Source organism: Ranitomeya imitator, chromosome 5 (assembly GCF_032444005.1).
Source record: "Ranitomeya imitator isolate aRanImi1 chromosome 5, aRanImi1.pri, whole genome shotgun sequence".
NCBI lineage: Eukaryota > Metazoa > Chordata > Amphibia > Anura > Dendrobatidae > Ranitomeya > Ranitomeya imitator.
The window spans coordinates 417485394-417499535 of NC_091286.1; the positions used below are offsets into that span (position 1 = coordinate 417485394).

The 14142-nt window shown below is 45.6% G+C and overlaps 1 protein-coding gene across 1 annotated transcript in view; it reads right to left on the reverse strand.

Moving 5' to 3' along the window:
- Positions 1-618: 618 nt before the first annotated feature.
- The window catches only part of LOC138638067 (mucin-4-like), a 497598-nt gene continuing 484074 nt past the window's right edge, over positions 619-14142 (reverse strand). The window contains exon 71 of the mRNA XM_069727050.1: positions 619-1407. Coding sequence (XP_069583151.1) covers positions 1339-1407 — 69 coding nt within the window. The 3' untranslated portion in view covers positions 619-1338. The remainder of the gene's footprint in view (positions 1408-14142) is intronic.

Below are 14142 nucleotides of genomic sequence, written 5' to 3' on the forward strand. Positions count from 1 at the left end.
GCACAAGGCTGTTAGGGCACGATGCACAAGGCTGTTATGGCATGCTGCAGCAGGCTGTTATAGTAGGCTGCACCAGGCTGCTACAGCACTATGCCCAAGGCTGTAAGGGCAAGCTGCACCAGGCTGTTATGGCACTCTACATCAGGCTCAGAGTAAAATAGCGGTGCAATCCATGGTCCGGCTTTTATACAGGCCGGGTCCCATGTAGCGCTGGCCAATCACAGCCAATACTCTGCATGGCTCTGATGGCTCCAGAAGTACCCACAGCCTAAAAGCTTGTTGACTCGCTACGCTGCAGCCTTTTGAACAAACTTTATTTGGCACAAAATCCAAACAGCAAAAAGTCTTCTGGTAAAAACTTCCGTGTTTGGAGTTCATCACTGGACACCAGATATTTGCTACAAACCCTGAACTTTACAGTTCTCTCATCACTACTTATCACTTTAAGCGAACCAGCACTAAGGACAATGATGAAGGCCCAGTCTCTATTTTTTATCGAAGCACACTTTCCTCTATGGAGGCTCCCAGATATACATTTGGTCTAACAAATAAATAAAAAAAATTCTTGTACAGTATACAATGTACAATGCTATTCCATCAACACAATTTGCAGGGCAATTTAATATGCATATTTTTATTAAAATTGCTAGATTTATAAATAATACATTCAACAATTTATGATAAAATCACAGTAAAAGTGTACAGTTCCTTTATATTGTGGATAATGAGCACTATTGCATTGTTTCATAAATTGAAAATGCAGACGATAAAATATAATATTTCTTAAAAATATTCATAAAAATCTGATACAAAAATAGATTTCTAATTACTGAAGGCAGGCAAGATAAACAGTGCATTATAATACTGAGAAATCCCTGAGATTTTGTTCAAATTTCGGAGACATTTATTCTTAAACATAATTAAATCCGACTAAAACTGATACAAAAAGAAAAGTGTCGACTTGCCATTTTTCGACCCATCATTGCTGTCCATGAAAATAAGAACTAGGGTCTAAAATCTGCACAGCTGTCTTGTAAACAATTTAATTTTGGTAAAGTAAGAAAAGTTAGAGGTGATAAATGCTCTTTAATTATGCAAATGTTTCCAATAGTGTAAAACACAAATGAACAGGTCTGATAAGGCAGCATTGTGACCCTACGGATAGGGTTCATATTTAATAAATATGTTTTATGTATTTTAAGTGCAATTCCAATACAGGGACTTCAGTCTTTTATACATTACTAATCAAATATGTCTGTCAATCATTATAAAATCTTTGTTCTCTGCACATAAAATAGTTAAATTTTAAATACTCAAATAAAACATCATAAAAACATTTTAATTTTGTTCGGATTTTGATTCTCTCTTGAGCGAGTTAGTGTTGATTTCTGGTCGCTTTATCTTGACCTGGAAGAAAACATGCAAATAAATGTCAGTGGAAACTGGAAAGTTTTGTAAATATTATCCTCTTTATACCTATAATTCCCAATGGTTGCACATTTTACCCAATATCCTCAAGTCTGGTCTCTACAGGGAAGGAATGGACAAGAAGTGCACCAGGGCATCACATGAAGGGACCTGCATATAATGTGGTCCTTATGATGTTGGCAAACATTGCCTCAAACCACTAATGTACAAACCCGCAGTCAAGAGGCCAAAGTGGCCTGAAATGTCATTCTGTGTGGCCCCCCAGCCATCTGATCACAGGCTTGTCTGTACCTGGTGGGTGCTCACATTTGTCATGTGAAAGAGCAGTATTGTTGGGAAGCAAGAACGGGTAAGCACCAATGATGCACTAGAAGGCAATAACTGCAACCCATATCAGGCAGAATGGTGACTAGAGTTGAGCGACCTTGACCTTTTTAGAGTCGAGCCGGGTTTCGCGAAACCCGACTATCTCAAAAGTCGGGTCGAGTGAAATCGGCCGATTATGACGTAAAGTCGGGATCGACCGAAACACGAAACCCAATGCAAGTCAATGGGGCAGCATAGTCGGCAGTGAGTGGGGGCCAGGAAAACACCTAGAGTGCCCATTTTAATGTCAAAACCATCCATTCTTCTTAATGAAGCTTGTCAAGCGTAATTTACCTTATAATAATTGGAAGGCATTTGAAATTGGGGGTCATTTGGCTAAAGTTGTGGTGGGTAGGGCTGGTTCAAGTAATTAGTGGGCCCAGGAAATCTGGACCACGTCACGGCAGTGGAGCAGGGAGAGGTAAGTATTTCAACTTTGCAAGTGCTGTGAACCTGAGCAAGCAGGGGGGGCCCACTCGTTGGCATTGGCACTGGCACAGGGCCCCTCAAAGTACAGCGGTGTGTTTGCACGGCGGGGGCGCCTCCCACCGGCAGCAACACTTTTGCGTACTATGAGAGGCCCTGTGCCAGTGACGTCGCCAACTAGTATTCCTCCCCCTACCTGATGAAGGACCCTGCACTTTCATCTGCACCTTCCTCTTTGTCCCCGTGTAAGGTGGTATGGTATGCGGGAAGAGCAACCTGACTTTCAGCAGGGTCACAATGTTGTTGTGTAGCGTGCACGGGGAATGTTGCGTTATGGGTCAATGTACCAGCAGACTCATCTATCACTGGCTGGGCAATGGGCAGGATGAGGAGGAAACACAGATATAGGCCCAAAGAATAAAGTGGGCTAAATGCAGTTCAAAATTGGTAACACAGGACTAATCAGGGGGCATTGCAGTAGAGGACAACTGGAATGAGAGGCTGACACAGAGAGTAGGCCCAAATCAGTAAGTAGTCGAAATGCAGTTCAAAATTGGCAACAGTAGTAAACAGGCGGCACAGCTTTGTTCAGTGGAGGAGAACAGCAAGGAGTGGCAGACACCGATAGTAGGCCCCAACCCAACTAGTAGGCCAAATGCAGTCTAACATTAACAACTACTTAACGAGCACCTGAAAACGGAATTTCAGGACAGGAAACCAGGAGAACAGCAAGGAGCGGCAGACACTGATAGTAGGCCCCAAACCAACTAGTACGCCAAATGCAGTTGTTCCGTTTAACCACAATTTAATGAGAGCCTGAAGATAGAAGTTCAGGAAAGGCAACCTGGAGAACACCTTGGAGTGGAACACACCATCTCTCTACAACCCATACCCAATTTGTAGGTCTAATGCAGCGTAGTTTCCAACAACTACTAAACGAGAGCATGATGATCGAAGCATTGGCGAGAAAACCTGGGGAACACCTTGGAGTGGAACACACCATCTCTCTACACCCCATACCCAATTTGTAGGCCTAATGCAGCGTAGTTTCCAACAACTACTAAACGAGAGCATGATGATCGAAGCATTGGCGAGGAAACCTGGGGAACACCTTGGAGTGGAACACACCATCTCTCTACAGTGGAACACACCATCTCTCTACACCCCATACCCAATTTGTAGGCCTAATGCAGCGTAGTTTCCAACAACTACTAAACGAGAGCCGGAAGATCGAAGCTCAGGAAAGGCAACCTGGAGAACACCTTGGAGTGGAACACACCATCTCTCTACACCCCATACCCAATTTGTAGGCCCAATGCAGCGTAGTTTCCAACAACTACTAAACGAGAGCCGGAAGATCGAAGCAATGGAGAGGAAACCTGGGGAACACCTTGGAGTGTAACACACCATCTCTCTACACCCCATACCCAATTTGTAGGCCTAATGCAGCGTAGTTTCCAACAACTACTAAACGAGAGCATGAAGATCGAAGCAATGAAGAGGAAACCTGGGGAACACCTTGGAGTGTAACACACCATCTCTCTACACCCCATACGCAATTTGTAGGCCTAATGCAGCGTAGTTTCCAACAACTACTAAACGAGAGCATGAAGATCGAAGCAATGGAGAGGAAACCTGGGGAACACCTTGGAGTGGAACACACCATCTCTCTACACCCCATACCCAATTTGTAGGCCTAATGCAGCGTAGTTTCCAACAACTACTAAACGAGAGCATGATGATCGAAGCATTGGCGAGGAAACCTGGGGAACACCTTGGAGTGGAACACACCATCTCTCTACAGTGGAACACACCATCTCTCTACACCCCATACCCAATTTGTAGGCCTAATGCAGCGTAGTTTCCAACAACTACTAAACGAGAGCCGGAAGATCGAAGCAATGGAGAGGAAACCTGGGGAACACCTTGGAGTGTAACACACCATCTCTCTACACCCCATACCCAAATTGTAGGCCTAATGCAGCGTAGTTTCCAACAACTACTAAACGAGAGCATGAAGATCGAAGCAATGGAGAAGAAACCTGGGGAACACCTTGGAGTGGAACACACCATCTCTCTACACCCCATACCCAATTTGTAGGCCTAATGCAGCGTAGTTTCCAACAACTACTAAACGAGAGCATGATGATCGAAGCATTGGCGAGGAAACCTGGGGAACACCTTGGAGTGGAACACACCATCTCTCTACAGTGGAACACACCATCTCTCTACACCCCATACCCAATTTGTAGGCCTAATGCAGCGTAGTTTCCAACAACTACTAAACGAGAGCCGGAAGATCGAAGCTCAGGAAAGGCAACCTGGAGAACACCTTGGAGTGGAACACACCATCTCTCTACACCCCATACCCAATTTGTAGGCCCAATGCAGCGTAGTTTCCAACAACTACTAAACGAGAGCCGGAAGATCGAAGCAATGGAGAGGAAACCTGGGGAACACCTTGGAGTGTAACACACCATCTCTCTACACCCCATACCCAATTTGTAGGCCTAATGCAGCGTAGTTTCCAACAACTACTAAACGAGAGCATGAAGATCGAAGCAATGGAGAGGAAACCTGGGGAACACCTTGGAGTGTAACACACCATCTCTCTACACCCCATACGCAATTTGTAGGCCTAATGCAGCGTAGTTTCCAACAACTACTAAACGAGAGCATGAAGATCGAAGCAATGGAGAGGAAACCTGGGGAACACCTTGGAGTGGAACACACCATCTCTCTACACCCCATACCCAATTTGTAGGCCTAATGCAGCGTAGTTTCCAACAACTACTAAACGAGAGCATGATGATCGAAGCATTGGCGAGGAAACCTGGGGAACACCTTGGAGTGGAACACACCATCTCTCTACAGTGGAACACACCATCTCTCTACACCCCATACCCAATTTGTAGGCCTAATGCAGCGTAGTTTCCAACAACTACTAAACGAGAGCCGGAAGATCGAAGCAATGGAGAGGAAACCTGGGGAACACCTTGGAGTGTAACACACCATCTCTCTACACTCCATACCCAATTTGTAGGCCTAATGCAGCGTAGTTTCCAACAACTACTAAACGAGAGCATGAAGATCGAAGCAATGGAGAAGAAACCTGGGGAACACCTTGGAGTGGAACACACCATCTCTCTACACCCCATACCCAATTTGTAGGCCTAATGCAGCGTAGTTTCCAACAACTACTAAACGAGAGCATGATGATCGAAGCATTGGCGAGGAAACCTGGGGAACACCTTGGAGTGGAACACACCATCTCTCTACAGTGGAACACACCATCTCTCTACACCCCATACCCAATTTGTAGGCCTAATGCAGCGTAGTTTCCAACAACTACTAAACAAGAGCCGGAAGATCGAAGCAAAGGAAAGGCAACCTGGAGAACACCTTGGAGTGGAACACACCATCTCTCTTCACCCCATACCCAATTTGTAAGCCCAATGCAGCGTAGTTTCCAACAACTACTAAACCAGAGCCGGAAGATCGAAGCTCAGGAAAGGCAACCTGGGGAACACCTTGGAGTGTAACAAACCCTCTCTCTACACCACGGAAGGGCTGATTCTTAGGAAGGAAGGCTGTCGGAAAGAAGCAGGGCGCGTCCGAGGGTGATTATATTCTTATTAGGTATATACTCACCCTCGGACGCGCCCTGCTTCTTTATTTGTAATGAATGTTTATTTGCAATGTGGTTTTGACTTACTCTATTTTTTTGGTAAATAATGATTTTATTATTTTCATTGTATTGCATCTTCTTGGCAATAATATAAAGAAGACGCGACAGGACAACACTCGGTGGATGCCATATCTGTGTTTAAAATTGAAAAAACCTTTCAGTTAACTACTTGCAGGAGAAAGTTATTGTAGCTGGTGGCCATTTTTAGTACTGTACCAGATTTTTGTTGTATGTGTTTGTTTTTAATGTTAAAATGTCTGCATTTGATATCTCTCCAGTATTTTCTTTTTTATAAGCAAAATACTTATTTTTATATTTTCTGATGTTGGTTCCAGGGGTACACGGGCAGCAGTGGTGTGGTCAGTGGAGGCCTAATGGAAGGAGTGACCGCAGACAGGCATCGAAGGCCTAAAATCATAACACATGGCTGTAGGCAATTTTAAATTGGTTCCAGGGGTACACGGGCAGCAGTGGTGTGGTCAGTGGAGGCCTAGTGGAAGGAGTGACCGCAGACAGGCATCGAAGGCCTAAAATAATAACACATGGCTGTAGGCAATTTTAAATTGGTTCCAGGGGTACACGGGCAGCAGTGGTGTGGTCAGTGGAGGCCTAGTGGAAGGAGTGACCGCAGACAGGCATCGAAGGCCTAAAATAATAACACATGGCTGTAGGCAATTTTAAATTGGTTCCAGGGGTACACGGGCAGCAGTGGTGGGGTCAGTGGAGGCCTAGTGGAAGGAGGGACCGCAGACAGGCTTCGAAGCCCTAACATAATAAATTGGGCTGGCTGTAGGCAATTTTAAATTGGTTCCAGGGGTACACGGGCAGCAGTGGTGTGGTCAGTGGAGGCCTAGTGGAAGGAGTGACCGCAGACAGGCATCGAAGGCCTAACATAACAAAAATGTCAATACAATGGTATTGTCAGTGGCAGGCATTGAAGGATGTCAGCGCATAGACTAAACATTGGTGGAGCTGTGAGATAATTTTGCAAGTGGTAGAGCACTGTTTGAGCTGGGGGGGGGAACTGTCTTGTGGCCGGCGGTACAGGCCCAGGGCCCCTCATATTACAACGGTGTGTCTGACGTTGGGTGCGCACCACCACCGCCAGAGACACTTTATTGTACTAGGAGGGACCGAGTGGCAGTGCCGTCGACCAAAAGCGGGCTCACCCACCTCTTCAGACAAACTGCACTCTCACGGGTGCTGTCGCCAAGTGTCGATACCACGGCCCCGTGTGGGGAGTTTGGCCATTTAGTGAGGTGTAAACATGTCGTACGCTGGACAATCAGGTGCAGAAAATTACGAGATTGGAAAAGGCATTCAGAATAGTCCACAGGCAAGACCTTTTCATAGGAAAGCTAGGTGTCAGCCGGGCAAGGTGGGGCAAAAGATTTCGAAATCCAGTTGTGGTTCATTTTAATGAAGGTTAGATCATCTACATTTTGGGTAGCCAGACGAGTCCTTTTTTCTGTTAGTATTGAACCTGCAGCACTGAATACTCTTTCTGATAGGACACTAGCTGCCGGGCAAGCAAGCTCCTGCAATGCATATTCTGCCAATTCTGGCCAGGTGTCTAATTTTGATGCCCAGTAATCAAATGGAATGACGGTTGAGGGAGAACATCGATAAGGGATGAAAAATAGTTTGTAACCATACTGGACAAATGTTGTCTCCTGTCACTTTGAATTGATGCTGCAGTACCTGTCCTGTCTGCGGTCATAGCAAAATCACTCCACAACCTGGTCAGAAAACCCCTCTGGCCAACGCCACTTCTGATTTCTGCCCCTCTAACTCCTCTGGTCTGCTGGCCCCTGCAGCTCGTGTGAGAACGATCACGGGCGCTGTGTGCAGGGAATGCCAGAAGCAAACGGTCAACAAGAGTTGATTGTTTGGTTGCTAATATTAGTTCCAAGTTCTCATGTGGCATTATATTTTGCAATTTGCCTTTATAGCGAGGATCAAGGAGGCAGGCCAACCAGTAATCGTCATCATTCATCATTTTAGTTATGCGTGTGTCCCTTTTGAGGATACGTAAGGCATAATCCGCCATGTGGGCCAAAGTTCCAGTTCTCAAATCTGCGGTTGTGCTTGGTTGAGGGGCAGTTTCAGGCAAATCCACGTCACTTGTGTCCCTCAAAAAACCAGAACCCGGCCTTGCCGCGCCACCAATTTCCAGTGGCCCCGGAAAAGCTTCCTCATTAAAAATATAATCATCCCCATCATCCTCCTCATCCTCCTCCTCCTCTTCGCCCGCTACCTCGTCCTGTACACTGCCCTGGCCAGACAATGGCTGACTGTCATCAAGGCTTTCCTCTTCCTCAGCTGCAGACGCCTGATCCTTTATGTGCATCAAACTTTGCATCAGCAGACGCATTAGGGGGATGCTCATGCTTATTATGGCGTTGTCTGCACTAACCAGCCGTGTGCATTCCTCAAAACACTGAAGGACTTGACACATGTCTTGAATCTTCGACCACTGCACACCTGACAACTCCATGTCTGCCATCCTACTGCCTGCCCGTGTATGTGTATCCTCCCACAAAAACATAACAGCCCGCCTCTGTTCACACAGTCTCTGAAGCATGTGCAGTGTTGAGTTCCACCTTGTTGCAACGTCTATGATTAGGCGATGCTGGGGAAGGTTCAAAGAACGCTGATAGGTCTGCATATGGCTGGAGTGTACGGGCGAACGGCGGATATGTGAGCAAAGTCCACGCACTTTGAGGAGCAGGTCGGATAACCCCGGATAACTTTTCAGGAAGCACTGCACCACCAGGTTTAAGGTGTGAGCCAGGCAAGGAATGTGTTTCAGTTGGGAAAGGGAGATGGCAGCCATGAAATTCCTTCCGTTATCACTCACTACCTTGCCTGCCTCAAGATCTACAGTGCCCAGCCACGACTGCGTTTCTTTCTGCAAGAACTCGGACAGAACTTCAGCGGTGTGTCTGTTGTCGCCCAAACACTTCATAGCCAATACAGCCTGCTGACGTTTGCCAGTAGCTGCCCCATAATGGGAGACCTGGTGTGCAACAGTGGCAGCTGCGGATGGAGTGGTTGTGCGACTGCGGTCTGTGGACGAGCTCTCGCTTCTGCAGGAGGACGAAGAGGAGGAGGAGGGGGTGCGAACGGCTACAGCCAATTGTTTCCTAGACCGTGGGCTAGGCAGAACTGTCCCAAACTTGCTGTCCCCTGTGGACCCTGCATCCACCACATTTACCCAGTGTGCCGTGATGGACACGTAACGTCCCTGGCCATGCCTACTGGTCCATGCATCTGTTGTCAGGTGCACCTTTGTGCTCACAGATTGCCTGATTGCATGGACGATGCGCTCTTTAACATGCTGGTGGAGGGCTGGGATGGCTTTTCTGGAAAAAAAGTGTCGACTGGGTAGCTCGTAGCGTGGTACAGCGTAGTCCATCAGGGCTTTGAAAGCTTCGCTTTCAACTAACCGGTAGGGCATCATCTCTAACGAGATTAGTCTAGCTATGTGTGCGTTCAAACCCTGTGTACGCGGATGCGAGGCTAAGTACTTCCTTTTTCTAACCATAGTCTCATGTAGGGTGAGCTGGACTGGAGAGCTGGAGATCGTGGAACTAGCGGGGGTGCCGGTGGACATGGCAGACTGAGAGACGGTGGGAGATGGTATTGTTGCCGCCGGTGCCCTAGATGCAGTGTTTCCTACTACGAAACTGGTGATTCCCTGACCCTGACTGCTTTGGCCTGGCAAAGAAACCTGCACAGATACTGCAGGTGGTGCGGAAAATGGTGGCCCTACACTGCCGGAACGGATGTTGCGTTGCTAACTAGCTTCATTGGCCGAGGGTGCTACAACCTTAAGGGACGTTTGGTAGTTAGTCCAGGCTTGCAAATGCATGGTGGTTAAATGTCTATGCATGCAACTTGTATTGAGACTTTTCAGATTCTGTCCTCTGCTTAAGGTAGTTGGACATTTTTGACAGATGACTTTGCGCTGATCAATTGGATGTTGTTTAAAAAAATGCCAGACTGCACTCTTTCTAGCATCGGATACCTTTTCAGGCATTGCAGACTGAGCTTTAACCGGATGGCCACGCTGTCCTCCAACAGGTTTTGGCTTTGCCACGCGTTTTGGGCAAGATACGGGCCCGGCAGATGGAACCTGTTGCGATGTTGATGCCTGCTGCGGCCCCTCCTCCTCCGCTTCAGAACTGCTGCCGCCTGCACCCTGTTCCCCCAATGGCTGCCAATCGGGGTCAAGAACTGGGTCATCTATTACCTCTTCTTGTAGCTCGTGTGCAACTTCGTCTGTGTCACCGTGTCGGTCGGTGGTATAGCGTTCGTGATGGGGCAACATAGTCTCATCAGGGTCTGATTCTTGATCAGCACCCTGCGAGGGCAATGTTGTGGTCTGAGTCAAAGGACCAGCATAGTAGTCTGGCTGTGGCTGTGCATCAGTGCACTCCATGTCAGATTCAACTTGTAATGGGCATGGACTGTTAACTGCTTCACTTTCTAAGCCAGGGACGGTATGTGTAAAGAGCTCCATGGAGTAACCCGTTGTGTCGCCTGCTGCATTCTTCTCTGTTGTTGTTTTTGCTGAAGAGGACAAGGAAGCGACTTGTCCCTGACCGTGAACATCCACTAACGACGCGCTGCTTTGACATTTACCAGTTTCACGAGAGGAGGCAAAAGAGCTAGAGGCTGAGTCAGCAAGATAAGCCAAAACTTGCTCTTGCTGCTCCGGCTTTAAAAGCGGTTTTCCTACTCCCAGAAAAGGGAGCGTTCGAGGCCTTGTGTAGCCTGACGACGAACCTGGCTCCACAGCTCCAGACTTAGGTGCAATATTTTTTTTCCCACGACCAGCTGATGCTCCACCACTACCACTACCCTCATTACCAGCTGACAATGAACGCCCCCGGCCACGACCTCTTCCACCATACTTCCTCATTGTTTTAAAAACGTAAACAAACTAACGGTATTTGTTGCTGTCACACAAATTACACGGTGAGCTATAACTTCAGTATGATTTACCTACCCCTTTACAGGTGAGTGACACCACAACGAAAATCAGGCACAATGTTACACACTCTGTTGTTGGTGGCAACAAATGAGAGAGATGCCACACACGCAGGACTGTCACTGAAGCATAAATGTAAATATTAATCTCCCACTGATTTGATTTTTTTATTTTTTTAAGGGAGACTTTAGGAAAAAAAAAATAGAATAAAATGATTTTTTCAGGAAGAATTTAGAAACCAAATAAAATAAAATGATTTTTTCAGGGAGAATTTAGAAAACAAATAAAACAAAAAAAGCCTTTCTATGGCCCACTGAGTGAGAGATGACGCACACAGGAGTCAGGAGTGGCACACAAGCCCAGAGGCCTATATTTATCTCCCACTGATTGATGCAGTGATTTTTTCAGGTAGATTTTGGAACCCAAATCAAGCTAAAAAAAATAATAGGCTTTCTATGGCCCACAATTGGAGAGAGAGAGAGAGATGGCACACCCAGGAGTCAAGACTGGCACACAAGCAGAAAGGGCAATATTAATCTCCCACTGATTTGTTTTTTTTTGTTTTTTTTTCAGGGAGACTTTAGGAAAAAAAAATAGAATAAAATGATTTTTTCAGGAAGAATTTAGAAACCAAATAAAATAAAATGATTGTTTCAGGGAGAATTTAGAAAACAAATAAAACAAAAAAAGGCTTTCTATGGCCCACTGAGTGAGAGATGACGCACAAAGGAGTCAGGAGTGGCACACAAGCCCAGAGGCCAATATTTATCTCCCACTTTTTTTTTTTTGTTCCAGGGAAAATTTATAAACCCAATAAAAAAAATAATAAATAGGCTTTCTATGGCCCACTATCTGAGAGACATAGAGAGATGGCACGCTTAGGACTGGCACACAAGCCCAAAGGCCAATATTAATCTCCCTTTTTTTTTTAAGGGAGAATTTATAAAACCAAAAAAATAAAAATAAATAGGCTTTCTATGGCCCACTATTTGTGAGAGAGATGGCACGCTCAGGACTGGCACACAAGCCCAGAGGCCAATATTAATCTTCCACTTTTTTTTTTTTTGTTCCAGGGAAAATTTATAAACCCAATAAAAAAAATAATAAATAGGCTTTCTATGGCCCACTATCTGAGAGACAGAGAGAGATGGCACGCTTAGGACTGGCACACAAGCCCAGAGGCCAATATTAATCTCCCACTTTTTTTTTTTTGTTCCAGGGAAAATTTATAAACCCAATAAAAAAATAAATAAATAAATAGGCTTTCTATGGCCCACTATCTGAGAGAGAGAGATGGCACGCTTAGGACTGGCACACAAGCCTAAAGGCCAATATTAATCTCTCACTGATTGATTTATTGATTTTTTCAGGTAGAATTTAGAACCCAAATAAAGCAAAAAAAAAAAAAATGGGCTTTCTATGGCCCACTGAGTGAGTGATGATGCACACAGGAGTCAGGAGTGGCACACAAGCCCTGAGGCCAATATTTTTCTCCCACTGATTGATGTAGTGATTTTTTCAGGTACATTTTAGAACCCAAATCAAGCAAAAAAATAAATAGGCTTTCTATGGCCCACTATTTGTGAGAGAGATGGCACGCTCAGGACTGGCACACAAGCCCAGAGGCCAATATTAATCTCCCACTGATTGATTTATTGATTTTTTCAGGTAGAATTTAGAACCCAAATAAAGCAAAAAAAAAAAAAATGGGCTTTCTATGGCCCACTGAGTGAGTGATGATGCACACAGGAGTCAGGAGTGGCACACAAGCCCTGAGGCCAATATTTTTCTCCCACTGATTGATGTAGTGATTTTTTCAGGTAGATTTTAGAACCAAAATCAAGCAAAAAAATAAATAGGCTTTCTATGGCCCACTGAGTGAGTGATGATGCACACAGGAGTCAAGAGTGGCACACAAGCCCTGAGGCCAATATTTTTCTCCCACTGATTGATGTGATTTTTTCAGGTAGATTTTATAACCCAAATCAAGCAAAAAAATAAATAGGCCTTCTATGGCCCACTGAGTGAGAGATGACACAGACAGGGATGGCACTCTAGCAGAAATGTCAATCTTAATCTCCCACAAAAAAAAAAAAAAAAAACAGGGAGTGTCCAACAATTACTATCTCCCTGCAGTAATCTCAGCCAGGTATGGCAGGCAGCAATAAGGAGTGGACTGATGCACAAATTAAATAAAAAGTGTGGACAAACAAAAAAGATAGCTGTGCAGAAAGGAAGGAACAAGAGGATTTGTGCTTTGAAAAAAGCAGTTGGTTTGCACAGCGGCGTACACACAGCAATGCAGCTATCAGGGAGCCTTCTAGGGCAGCCCAATGAGCTACAGCGCTGAGGGGGAAAAAAAAAAAAATGTAGCTTCCACTGTCCCTGCACACCGAAGGTGGTGTTGGGCAGTGGAAATCGCTACAGCACAAGCGGTTTGGTGGTTAATGGACCCTGCCTAACGCTATCCCTGCTTCTGACGAAGCGGCAGCAACCTCTCCCTAAGCTCAGATCAGCAGCAGTAACATGGCGGTCAGCGGGAACTCCCCTTTATAGCCCCTGTGACGCCGCAGACAGCAAGCCAATCACTGCAATGCCCTTCTCTAAGATGGTGGGGACCAGGACCTATGTCATCACGCTGCCCACACTCTGCGTTTACCTTCATTGGCTGAGAAATGGCGCTTTTCGCGTCATTGAAACGCGACTTTGGCGCGAAAGTCGCGTACTGCATGGCCGACCCCGCACAGGGGTCGGATCGGGTTTCATGAAACCCGACTTTGCCAAAAGTCGGCGACTTTTGAAAATGAACGACCCGTTTCGCTCAACCCTAATGGTGACGTCTGACCTGATTTCAGTAAAAAGTAAATTAGATGGACAGGTTACCATGCAAGTTTGCCATTGTGGTTTTATTAGAGTAGTTTAGTTTTAGCAGCTCATTTAAACTACATTGAAGGGAACCACATGCATGACCTTTGTCATTCTGCACTACGTATGTGAAATAAGAGGGCCACCATTTTTTTGATAGGATGGACTCTTGGAATTGGAATTGCTATTTGTTATACATTTAGGGCATATACTTTAAATATATCATAAATGTCTCAGATGGTAATACCCCTTTATGTTTTATTGCAGTCCTTGGGATTGGTTCAGTCTGAGAGTATAAACTAGAAACGCTTGTGAATCAGTGCCTTAGACCTTTACATTTTATGTTTGCACCCTTAGAGATTCAAGGTGTACT